The sequence below is a fragment of the Carlito syrichta genome, unplaced genomic scaffold, assembly GCF_000164805.1.
Source record: "Carlito syrichta isolate Samal-C Ts95f unplaced genomic scaffold, Tarsius_syrichta-2.0.1 Scaffold86251, whole genome shotgun sequence".
NCBI classification, from domain to species: domain Eukaryota; kingdom Metazoa; phylum Chordata; class Mammalia; order Primates; family Tarsiidae; genus Carlito; species Carlito syrichta.
The window spans coordinates 1-12,572 of NW_007030347.1; the positions used below are offsets into that span (position 1 = coordinate 1).

The 12,572-nt window shown below is 34.5% G+C and overlaps 1 protein-coding gene across 1 annotated transcript in view; it reads left to right on the forward strand.

Annotated features, from left to right (window-relative positions):
* Positions 1-9,190: 9,190 nt before the first annotated feature.
* FAF1 (Fas associated factor 1) overlaps positions 9,191-12,572 on the forward strand; it is a gene marked incomplete at its 5' end in the record, with an annotated part of 331,295 nt that continues 327,913 nt past the window's right edge. The window contains one exon of the mRNA XM_008057040.1: positions 9,191-9,259. Within this exon, the coding sequence (XP_008055231.1) occupies positions 9,191-9,259 (69 nt within the window). The remainder of the gene's footprint in view (positions 9,260-12,572) is intronic.

The following is a 12,572-nucleotide window of genomic DNA, read 5'->3' on the forward strand; positions in this document are numbered from 1 at the left end:
TTCTCTAGGCAACACAGACTAAAGTAAGTTTCTTTCTGTGCCACAAAGACAGTTTCCTTAAATATATTTCCTATGTGTGATTCTTTTCGTAGTTTTAGGCTGCAAAAATGAGTACATAGGTTTCCACATTCAGAAGTAGCCGTTAGCTTTTAGGAAATGCATTTATTTATTCATTCATTCATTCATTCATTCATTCATTATCTGTCCCTTCTGGGCCCCTTCATTTCCCAAATTTCTTGCCTGTACCTTTTCCTGTACACCTGTCTGATCTTATCCTTGCCTTACCAGATTGAGCACTGGTTTTTGAAAATGAAGGCTATTACTTTGCATTTGAGTCAAAAGCCTTACCTTGAGGAAATATATATTGAAGAAAAATTTCGGTGACATTCATATAACATAAAATTAGCCATTTAAAAAATGTACTATTTGTACATAAGTTAGTGTCTTTTAGTACATTCACAATGTACTATCACATTTATCAACTTCGAAAACATTTTCATTATTGTGGAGGAAAACTCCTTACCTACTGTGCTGTTGCTTCACATTCTCTCCTCCCTCCAGCCCCTGTCTACCACTAGTCTGCTTTTTGTTTTTGTGGATTTACTCCTCCTGGATGTTTAATATAAATGAAGTCATACAATATGTGATCTTTTGTGAATGGCTTTTTTCACTTAGCATAATGTTTTTGAGATCATCCATATTGTAGCATGTATTGGTACTTCCTTACTTTTATGACTGAATAATACTCCATTTTATTAATATGGCACAGTTTGTTTATTCATTCATCTGTTGATGGACTTTTGGATTGTCTCTGTATTTTGACTATTATGAAAAATGCGTTTGTGAACATTCATGCACATGTTTTTGTATTGACAGATGTTTTATTATTTCTTTTGTTGTATTCTGGGCCCTTTGAAGTTTCATATTAATTTGAGGGTCAGCTTTTACAAATTCTTTTGGGTATCTAGGAGTAGAATATCTAGAAGTATAATTTCTGGGTCATATGGGGAACCACCATACTGTTTTCCATAGTGACTGAACGATGTTACCTTCCTACCAGCTGAGTATGAATTTCCTTTCTCTGTATCTTTTGTCAACATTTGTAATTTAAAAAATTTTTTTAGCTATCTTAGTGTGAAGCTGTATCTCATTGATTTTGATTTGTGTTTCTCTAATGATTAGGGATGTTGAGCATATTTTTATGAGCTTATTGGCCATTTGTATATCTTTTTTGGAGAAATGTCTATTCAAGTTCTTTGCCTATTTTAAAATTGAGTTGTGTGCCTTTTTGTTGTTGAGTTGTAAGAATTCTTTATATATTCTGGATACTAGACCCTTACTAGATATAAAAGTTGCAATATATTTGATAATAAGTTGATCAATAAGTTGATATATTTCCCTCACTAAATAGGCTGCCTTTTCATTTTCCTGATGATGTCCTTTGATGCTCAAATAGCTTTTATTTTAATGAAGTCCAACATGTATGCATTTTTTTCTTTTGCTACTCATGTTTTTGGTGTCATATCCAAGAAACCATTACCAAATCCAAGGTCGTAAAGATGTACTGTTGTATTTTTTTCTAAGAGTTTTTTAACTTTAGTCTTATATTTAGGTTGTTGATCCATTTTGAGTTTATTATTGTATATGGTATGCTGTGGGGTATAACTTCATTTTCGTGCATGTGGTTTTCTAGTTGTCTCAGCACCATTTGTTAAATATACTATTTTTTCCCCCATTGAATGGCCTTGCACCTGTTTCAAAAATCATTTGCCATAGATATATGGGTTTATTGCTGTATTCTCAATTCTGTATTGGTCTATATGTCTGGCCCTATGTTAGTATTACATTGTTTGGATTACTGTAGCTTTGTAGTAAGTTTTGAAGTTAGGAAGTATGAGTCTTCCAACTTTTATCTTCTTTTTCAAGATAGTTTTCACTATTCTGGTCCTTTGCAATTTCATATTAATTTGAGGATCAGCTTTTACATTTCTACAAAAAGGCTGTTGGAATTTGATAGAGATTACATTGAATTAGTAGATCACTTTGGGTAGTATTGAGTAGTACCAACTCTTGCAGTCCATAAACATAGATTGTTTTTTCACTCATTTATATCTCTCAAAATTTCATATAGCAATGTTTTATATAGCATTGTTTCATAGTTTTTGGTATATATTCTTCACTTCCTTGGTCAAATTTATTCTTAGATATTTATTCTTCTGGACCATAACATAAATGAAATTGTTTTAAAATTTTCTTTTAGAATTTTTTACTGGTGTACTGAATTTTAGGTGTTGATCTTAACCTGCAACTTTGCTACACTTTTATAGCTTTAATTTTTTTTTGTGTGTGAATTCTTTAGAATTTTCTATATATAAGATCATGTCATCTTTGAAATGAGATAGTTTTATTTCTTCTGTTCCAGTTTCACTATGTTGTTTTTGTTGTCTAATTGCTCTGGCTAGAATTTCCAGTATCATGTTTCATAGAAAGGGCAAAAGTGGGCACTCTTACCTTATTCTTGATGTGGGGACCAAGCTTTTTAGTTTTCTATCTTTGAGTATAATGTGAGATCTGGGTTTTTCATATCTTTTATATTGTTAAGAAGGTTTCTTTATATTCATAATTTAATTGTTTTAATCATGAAAATTTGTTGGATTTTTAAAAATAACTTTTAGCTGATCATATTTTTTTGTTTGTTTTCCTTCATTCTGTTAATGTGGTATAATGATCCTTATGTTGAACTACCTTATGTGGAATAAAGCCCACTTTGTTATGGTGTATAATCCACAGCTGGGTCTAGTCTGTCAGTATTTTGTTGAGGATTTTTGCATTTGTATTCCTAATCAATATTGGTCTGTAGTTTTCTTGTGATATCTTTTTTGGTTTTGTTTTCAGGTGATGTTAGCCCCATAGAATGGGTTAGGAATTGTTCCTTCTTGTCCATTTTTATTTTTGTAATAGTTTTAGAAGGATTGATGTTAATTCTTTTAATGACTGGTATAATTCAACAGTGAAGCCATCTAGTGTTGGACTTTTCTTTTTTGGTATTCTTTTGATTACAGATACAAGCTGTTGCTGTAAATCAGTTCAGATTTCCTATTTCTTCTTGAGTCAATTTTGGTAGTTTGTGTGTTTCTGAGGATTTATCCATTTTATCTTGGTTATCTAGTTTTATTGGCTTATAATTGTTTGTAGATTATTTGTTTGTTTGTTTGTTTATTTGATTCAGATTTTCACTCTTTCACTCACACTGGAGCACAGTGGCACTATGACAGCCACCGCAGCCTTGACCTGCTGGGCTTAGGCAATTTTTCCGGCCTCAGCCTTCCAAGTAGCTAGAGCTACAGGCGTGTGCCACCACGCCCGGCTAATTTTTTTGATTTGTTGTTGAGACGAGGTCTCTCCATGTTGCCCAGGCTGGTCTTGAACCCCTGGACTCAGGCAATCCTCTCACCTCCACCTCTCACAGTGCTGGGATTACAGATGTGACCCACCGTGCCTGGCTTTCCAATCATTATCGTGTAACTATTTATCTTTTAAATTATGTTAGTTTTTTTCTTCATATGTTAGAGGGGTTGTCTGCTGTTAGGTGTGTATAATATAGTTTTCATTTTTACATCTTGTTGATTGTCCCATTTGTCAATATATAATATACTTCTTTTATTTTATAATAATGTTTGACCTAATGGCTATTTTGTCTGGTATTTTTATGGCAACCAAACTGTCTTTTGGTAACTAATTGCATGAAATATCTGTTTCCATCCTTTCACTTTTAACCTGTTTGCATCTTTGGATCTATCTGAAGTGAGTCTCTTCTAGGCAGCGTATAGTTGGATCTTGTCTTTTTATCCATTTTGCTAATCTTTGTCTTTTATTTGGAAAGTTTAATTAATTTACACTTAAAAGTAATTACTAATAAGAAAGCATTTAGTTCTGCTATTTGCTACTTTGTTTTGTTTTTTTAAAAATAGGTCTCAATTTTTAATTTTTAAATTTTTAATTATGGGTACATGAGTTATATGATAGCCTTATATATTTATGGGGTACAATGTGATGTTGAATACAGGCATACAACGTTTAATAATCAAATCAGTGCAATTGGGTGTGTATCACCTCAAGCATGTATTATTTCTTTATGCAAAGAGTATTCTAATTCTACTCTTTTCGATATTTTAAAATATGCAATGTTTATAGTCATCCTTTTCTCTATTGAATACTAGGTCTTATTCATTCTAACTATATTTTTGTACCCATTTGCAGACTAATAATTAGACTTTTTTCCTAACATGAGCTAGAGCTGTGGGACAGGCAAGGATCATATTTCCCTGTTTGTATTTTATTTTTTATTTTTTAACTTTTATTATAAAGATGTAGGGTATGCTGTTTTGTTTTCTGTGTGTCATGTCTTCTCCCCCAATTCCTTCGTTACAGCCTTGTGTTTGGTTATTATTATTATTTTTTTTGTATTGCACTTATCATTTCCTTTCTTATATATTGTAAAGTCGTTTTATTAGTGGTTACTTTAGGGAATACAAATAACCTCTTCAACTTAACAACAGTCTATTTTGAATTAATACCAATTTAGGTTTAATAGTATACAAAAACTCTGCTTCTGTGCAACATAACACTTTCCCATTATGTTGTGGACACAACTTACATCTTTATACATTATGTGCCCACTGACATAGATTTTAAATTATTTTATGTGTTTTTCTGTTAAGTCATTAGAAAGAAAAACAAAAGAGTTACAAACCAAAAGTACAGTAATACTGACTTTTGTATTTACCAATGTGGTTGCTTTTACCAGTGTTCCTTTTTTCTTTGTATGACTTCATGTTACTGTTTAGCATCCTTTCATTTCTCATGATATCCCTTTAGTATTTCTTGTAGGAAAGGTCTAATAATGACAGCCTCCCTCAGCTGTTGTTTATCTGGGCATGTCAATTTCTTCTTCAGTTTTGAAATTCAGTTTTTTAGTTTATGTTTTTTTTTCTTTTCAGCAATTTAAATAGTCATTCTACTGTCCTCTGGATTATAGTTTCTGATGAGAAATTAGCTGCTAATCTTATTAAGGATCCCTTGTATACGAAACACTTCTCTCTTGCAGCTTTCAATGTTCTCTTTGGCTTTTCACAGTTTGATTATAATGTGTTTTGGTATTGACATCTTTGTGTTTTGCTTCTTGGAACCTGTTGAACTTCTTGAATTTGTGGATTATTGTCTTTTATCAAATTTGAGAAGTTTTTGGCCATTATTTCTTTAAATATTTTTTCTCTCTTCTTTTGGTAAACTCTTTATGTGTATGTTGGTATGCTTGATGGTAACAGATCTCTTAGGGTTCACACTTGTCCATTTATTTTTCTGTGTGCTCCTCAGGATTGCTAATTTCAATGGAGTAATCTTCAAGTTCTGTGTTTCCTTCTTCTGCCTGCCCAAAGCTGTTATTGAAACCCTCTAGTTAATTTTCTAGTTAATTTTCCATTTGAGTTGTTGTAATTTTCACTTACTGAATTTCTTCCTTATTTGTAGGTGGCTTGGGAGGGAGGGGGAGAGAGTAGAAGGGGAGGCGGAGAGAGAGGGCAGGTAGACAGAGACGAAAGTTCTTTGATATTTCTTCTTACAAGGGCACTAATCCTGTCATGAGGGTTTCACTCTCATGACCTCATTTAACCCAATCTTCAAATACCATCATAGTAGGGCTTAGGATTTCAACATGTGAATTTTGAGGGTTATACAGATATTCATTCCATAGCAGTCTCTGAAGTCTCTTATTTTTTAGCTGTGGTGTGATAGTGTTTTTGGGAGAGATTTCCTTGAATACCTGGAGTCAGAAACAATAGAAAAACGTGAAAAAGAAAGAAGTCAGCAAAACCTTTCCCAGTCTTGGCATATTCTCTCTTTTGGGCATTCCATCAACCTTAATTGGTCTGTTTACAACTCTGCTTTAGCCTTCACTTTCTGCTTGTGCTGAGCTTAGAGAAGAGCCAGTGGTTTTCTCAGGTCTTTTCTTAGTAGGGGTCCTGCCCTAGACATATGTGTGTCTTGCTTTTCAATGCTGTAATTTCCCAAAGAAACTCTCCAGTCTTTTCTCCAGGTTTTTGGCATGTATGGTATTAGCCTTAACTGTAATCTTTTGCCCCAAGCAGCAGTGGGTTTTTCATTTGCCTTAAAATGATTTTTGAGGAATACCCTCTGGGTGATCACTTTTCCACACTGAGAGAGTCAGAGTTAGGTGAAACAAAGGGAAGTGCCTTAAGTCTGTCCTTCAGCTAGTCTCAGACAGGTCAAACAGACACATTTCTTTGAGAGCAAAGTCTGCTCTGCTTACACGGGAACCAGGTACCAGGGTCCAACAGTAGGAATGTGGGCTGCTGAGCTGGGGGTGTGGTAAGGGAAATAAAAATGCTGCGAAGCTTATACACTGTTATTTTATTTATTTATTTTAAAGATGTGGGGTACAATTCAGGATTAGGTATACAAGTGGTCATCGTATAGGTAAAGTTTGACCCTCCTTTGGTCCCCACTTTGCCTGGTTGAGATCAGGTACTCTTATTGATGCTATGTGCACCCCCCTTCCCCTGGCAGTTTCTGGCTATTGCCAACCCCTTTTAAACAGTATTTTAAGGTGCCTTTTTCTTGGTCCTGTGTTTACTCAGTTGATACACTTGAGGGTCAGTTAATTCTTTGACTGTTTTCCAGATTTCTGACAAGGTTAATTCTGAAGGCTTTTGCCTATTTTTCAGTGCTTCTGTGCAGGGACAAATTACCTACCCTATCTTTGACTATGCTCCCTCTTGGAACTACTACTATCCCATTTTTGTTGACATCACTGAGGAAGTGTATTTTTCTAGTACTTTTCTATATTTGTTGCTCTGGGTTCTCTCTGAACTCCATGTGGCTTTTCTCTCCTCTTCCTTCTGTGCAACTTCTACCCTGTCTGAATTGCTCTTGGTAGCATCTGTAAGTATTTAGAAACTTTTGGATTATCTCTTTCTTTTCACCTAACTGAAAATAAAGATTGCATTTTTAAATGCTGGTTTATTTGTCTTGTTGATTTTATATGGGTCCAGAATCAAAAGTGTTTCATTATCTCCTCCCCACAGATGCTTTTTCTGCACCTTTGTCATTAATCCGTATTCTCATCTAAATCCCTGGCAATCATTGATATGTTTTTTTTGTTCTTATTACTTTGTCTTTGCTAGAATGTCCTACAAATGGGATCAGTTTGTAGTATTTTGAATGTGGTAGGTCTCACTGTCACCCAGGCTGGAGTGCAGTGGCACACTCATGGCTCACCACAGCCTTGACCTCCTGGGTTCAAGAGATCTTCCCTCTTTGGCCTCTCAAAGCGCTGGGATTACAGGCATGAGCCACCATGGCCCACCGAATGTAGCCTTTCTTTTTGAATCTCACTTCTTTCATTTAGCATAATTCGAGATTAATTAACGTTATTTTGTGTTATCAGTAGTTTGTTCATTTTTCTTGCTGAATAGTTTTCTATTTACGGTTGGATAGTTGAAGGCCATTTGGGGTGTTTATTGTTTCCAGTGATTTTGAATAAAACTACTATTAAAAATTCACATATAGGTTTTTATGTGAGCTAAAATTTTCACTTTTTTTGGAGAAGAACATAGGAGCGGGATTTTTGGGTCATAACTTTCTAAGAAACTACCAAATAATTTTCCCAATTGGTTATATAATTTTGCATCCTGACCAGCAGTGTAGGAGAGTTCTAATTCTTCTGCATCCTCACCATCGTTTAGTATTGTCAGTATTTTTTAACACTGTAGTATGTAGAAGTAGTATCTGTATTTTTTTCGTTTTCCCTAATGTTTAATGATGTTGAGCACTTTTTCATGAGCTTATTCATCATCTGTATATCTTTGATGACATTTCTGTTAAAATCTTGTTATTTTTAATTTTTAAAAATGGAGTTTTGTGCATTTTTATATTCTAATTACAAGTCCTGTTAGACATATTTTGGAGATATTTTCTTTAGTCTGTGACTTTCCTTTTAATTCTTTTAACAGTTTCCTTCAAAGACCAGTAGTTATTTTAGTAAAGCCAATTCTATTTATTTTTGGATTGTGCATTTGCTGTTGTATCTTAGTAATATTTACTTAATTCAGTCACAAACATGTTCTCTTATTTTTTCGTCAAGAACAGCACTAGAAATATAGTGACATATAGAAATTAAAAATTTTTTAGTATTTCTTAAGAAGGCAAAAAGAACTGGGTATAATTAATTTTGATATTATATGCCAATATATCAAAAATTCTCATTTCAACATGTATTCAAAAGAAAAATTATTAATGAGAGTGTACATTTTAATTTTTGCGTTGTTTTACCTTGTATTAATTGTATACTTAACAGCACATCTTAACTTAGTTGAGCCACATTTCAGGGACTCATTAGCCACATGTGTCTAGTTGTTATTATATCAGACAGCACAGGTCCAGAAGTTTTATAGTTTTGATTTTACTTTAGATCTGTTAACATGTTTTGAGTTAGTTTTGTATAAGGTGCAAGGTTTGGGTTGAAGTTCATTTATTTACATGTGGTTGTCCATTAGAAACTTTTGAATGGAAGTTGTTTTTCTCAGAGATCATCCTGTTCTCCAAAATGCAATATTTAGACATACTTTCTTTTATTGTTTTATTTTATTGTCTTTCATTTCAGAGCATTGTAAATTTACTTTGCAATTAACAATTTTCACACCTGTATAAAATGCTCAGAAGTGTTAGGCATTTTATGTTTTGGCTTTATTCATATACCTATTTGAACTTAAAGTATATATTATATTATTTATTTATTTACTTATTGCATTGGGTTCTCATTCTGTCACCGAGGCTGGAGTGCAATGATACGATCATGGCTCACAGCAGCCTCAACCTCCTGGACTCGGGTGATCTTGCTGCCTTATCCTCTGAGTAGCTGGGACCTCAGGCATATGCCATCATGCCTGGCTAATTTTTTTTATTTTTTTTATTTTTTTTTTGTAGAGACAAGGTCTTACTATGCTGCCCATGCTAGTCTTGAACTTTTAGGTTCAAGCAGTCCTCTCGCCTTTGCCTCCCAAATTGCTGGGATTACAGACATGAGTCATTGCATCCAGCCTTACATTTTTAAGTGTATTAACCTCTCTGTTTCTAAAATTATATCTAAAATGTTTGTTTATTTTGTTTCTAGGCATGTACCGGCATTGAAAACATTGATGAAGCTATTACATTGCTTGAACAAAATAATTGGGACTTGGTGGTGAGTGTTTTTTTTTTCTTTTTATGACCAGTTATAAAATTTTATGAATTCTTGCATGTCTTTAATATTTCTTAACCGATGGGTCAGCATGCCATAGCTCATTTGTAACTCTAACCTGAATGAATAAAATCTAAATGATGTATCTTTTATAAGAAGTTCATACTTAGTTTAGTGTTAAATTACTAAATTATTATGAATACTTAAATAATTTAAATGGTTTTAAAAGTTGTTCTCTTAATCTTCCTGTGTATTAAGCTTCATCTTCTCATGTTGTATTTTGGTGGAGATGCTTGCAAGGAGAGAAAAATCAGACTTGTCTGAATATCTGAATAATTTATTTGATGTTTCCTCTTTACTTCCTGGGGCCCTCACTGATAATTACTCCTTTCTAAAACTGTTAAAGAAGTGGCATTCTGTTGTGGTTTTCCTTATGAACGTCAGGCAGTATATTTAGAGGTGGTTTAGTTTTCCTTTTCTTTTTTGGGGGGCAGTAACTCAAAAGGCAGGGTACAGCATAGTACTAAACGTTCACCTATAACAAAACAACCTAAAAATGGATTGTAAAATAGTATTGAAGCAGTATTGGTATGTTAGGATGTCACAGATGTCCCTCAATTCCTTTGAAATGTTAAAGAAGGTCTAAATTATACTCTAAAGAAGTGCTGATTTTCAAATGTCAAAACTTAAGATGTGTACTTATAGAAGTGAGATTAGTTATGTAGGTATATGTACACATATGTTACATGGACTTATGTAATTAACTCTTGGTTATCTGTATGCTTTGTGTATATTTACTACACATACAAAACTTTTTTTACTCAAAATGTAAAAAGCTTTTCATATTATAAAAGTAATGATGAGACCAGGCATAGTGGCTCATGTCAGTAATCCTAGTACTTGAGGAGGCTGAGGTGGGAGGATTGTTTGAAATTAGGAGTTTGAGACCAGTCTAAGCAATGTAGCAAGACCTCGTCCTTACAAAAATAAAAAAGTTAGTATGGTGGCGAGGACTTATAGTCCCAGCTACTCAGGTGGCTGAGGTGGGAGGATTGCTTGAGCCCAGGAGTTCAAGGCTGCAGTGAGCCATGATTGTTTCAGTACACTCCAGCCTGGGTGACAGAGTGAGACCCTGACTCAAAAATAAATAAATAAAAGTTATGATGCTCGTTGTAATGAAATGAGAAGATGAAAAATTTACAAAGAAGGAAATATTAATCACCTTTAATGTCATAACTTAGAGATAACTATTGTCTCACATTTTTAGGTATATTATATCAGGGTGTCTATGTGACTAAATTTTAAAAAATACAATTGAGATTATTTTATACTTCATGTTTGTAATCTGCATTTTTCACCCAATATCATATTATAAATATTGTCTAGCTGAATGTGGTTGTTTATCATTCTTTTTTTAAAATTTTAATCAAAGTTTCACTTGCTGCCCAGGCTAGAGTACAGTGGCATGATCATGACTTACCATAGCCTCGACCTCCTGGGCTCAGGTGATCCTTCTGCCCCAGCCTCCTGAATAGCTGGTAATACAGGTGTGCACCACCACACCTGCCTAATTTTTTGTTTTTTTTGTAGTGATGTTTCCCAGGCTAGTCTCCAACTACTCGCCTCAGTCAGTCCTCCTGCCTTGACCCCCAAAGTGCTGGAATTATAGCATGTGCCACTACGCCCAGTCTATCATTCATTTTAATGTTTGCATAGTATTTCATGGTGTGGTTGTTCATAATAAATTGACTAACCAGTCTTATACTGTGGGGCATTTGAGATTTTTGCAGTGTCTTACTATTATGAACATCACTCTAGACTTGTTCTAGAGAACATTCCTGTACCTACATGTTGCATGTTTAACCTATTATTTTTCTAGAAGAAATGGAATAAATTCAATTTATAATTGAATTTCTGAGTCAAATTACATGTATATTTTTAAGGTGTTGGATGCTTATAGCCAAATGGACTTCCAGGATGGTTTTTATTAATTTAAATTTCTGCCAATTATGTACATTTTTGAGATTGCCTAATTCAGTAAACCAGTTTTTTTCTTATCTTTATTGTGTTTTGGCACTTGTCATAATATAGAAATAGTCATATGACCTGACTCAAAATTCGTGCTTTTAATCACTGTGATATATTCCAACAAAGCATGATGTAAGTGACAGTTCCATGATTTCTATGAAGCAGAAGGGAGAAAAGGCAGCAGCGTCTTCAGAGTGATGCCCCTAAGTTTGTCTTGAATCTTCTTTTGCAGTGGCAAGCACATTGCCTTATTTAATTGGCATATTTTGGGGATATCTATCAGAGAGGCTGATGGAAATTATTGGGGAGGTTAAAAAAATCCCAGCAAGCTGCTGTTGCATGATACTTATGAGAGGGACTTGGGATAGAGAAAAGGGGGATTATGGGCTAGGAGTAATGGAGTTGGGGGAATGGAAATGTTATTTTCTTGTCTGCTTCCTATTTGTTTGTCTTAATTTGTTTTGAAGGTTAAAACAGTTGTTGGTTGTGTATATTTTCTCAATCCAGCCTATCCAGCAAAAAGAGTTTTTTAAAGATAATGTTGAATAATTTAATGGGAAAGTGCTCTCCAACTATTTCTGAGTTGTTTAATTTTGGGAAATGTTGTAATAATACTTGGGTTAAAAACATTGATATGATATTTGTGCAGAAATACAGTCTTACATTGTATCAAGAAAAAGCATCAAGCTAAGCTGTCTTTCACAACCTTAAACTTTGGCTTTCTTTTGAAATGTTATCTCCTAGTTGGCTTTTTTCCACAAATGATCCACTTTTATTCACAGTAAAGATTTGTTGTGTTTTGTAACTAGTATCTTGCTCTATAAGTTTTATCATTTCACTTTTTTTCATACAGTGCTTACTTTATATTGTGTGTTTTTTTTTTTTTGAACCAGAGTCTCACTCTGTCACCCAGGCTGGAGTGCCGTGGCACACTCGTGGCCACCCCAGTGTCGACCTGCTGGGCTCCAGCAATCTTTCCACCTCAGCCTTCCAAGTAGCCGGAACTACAGGTGTATGCTACCATGCCCAGCTAATTATTTATTTATTTATTGTAGAGACGAGGTCTCACCAAGTCGCCTAGGCTAGTCTCGAACCCACGGGCTTAGGCAGTCCACTCGCCTTGGCCTCCCAAAGTGCTGGGATTACAGGCTGAGCCACCGAGTCTGGCCATATGTTTTGGTTTTTAAAAATGATACTTAATAACCGGGCTCGGTAGCTAAGCCTGTAATCCCGCGCCTTTGGGAGGCTGAGGTGAGTGGATTGCCTGAGCCCACGGGTTCGAGACCCG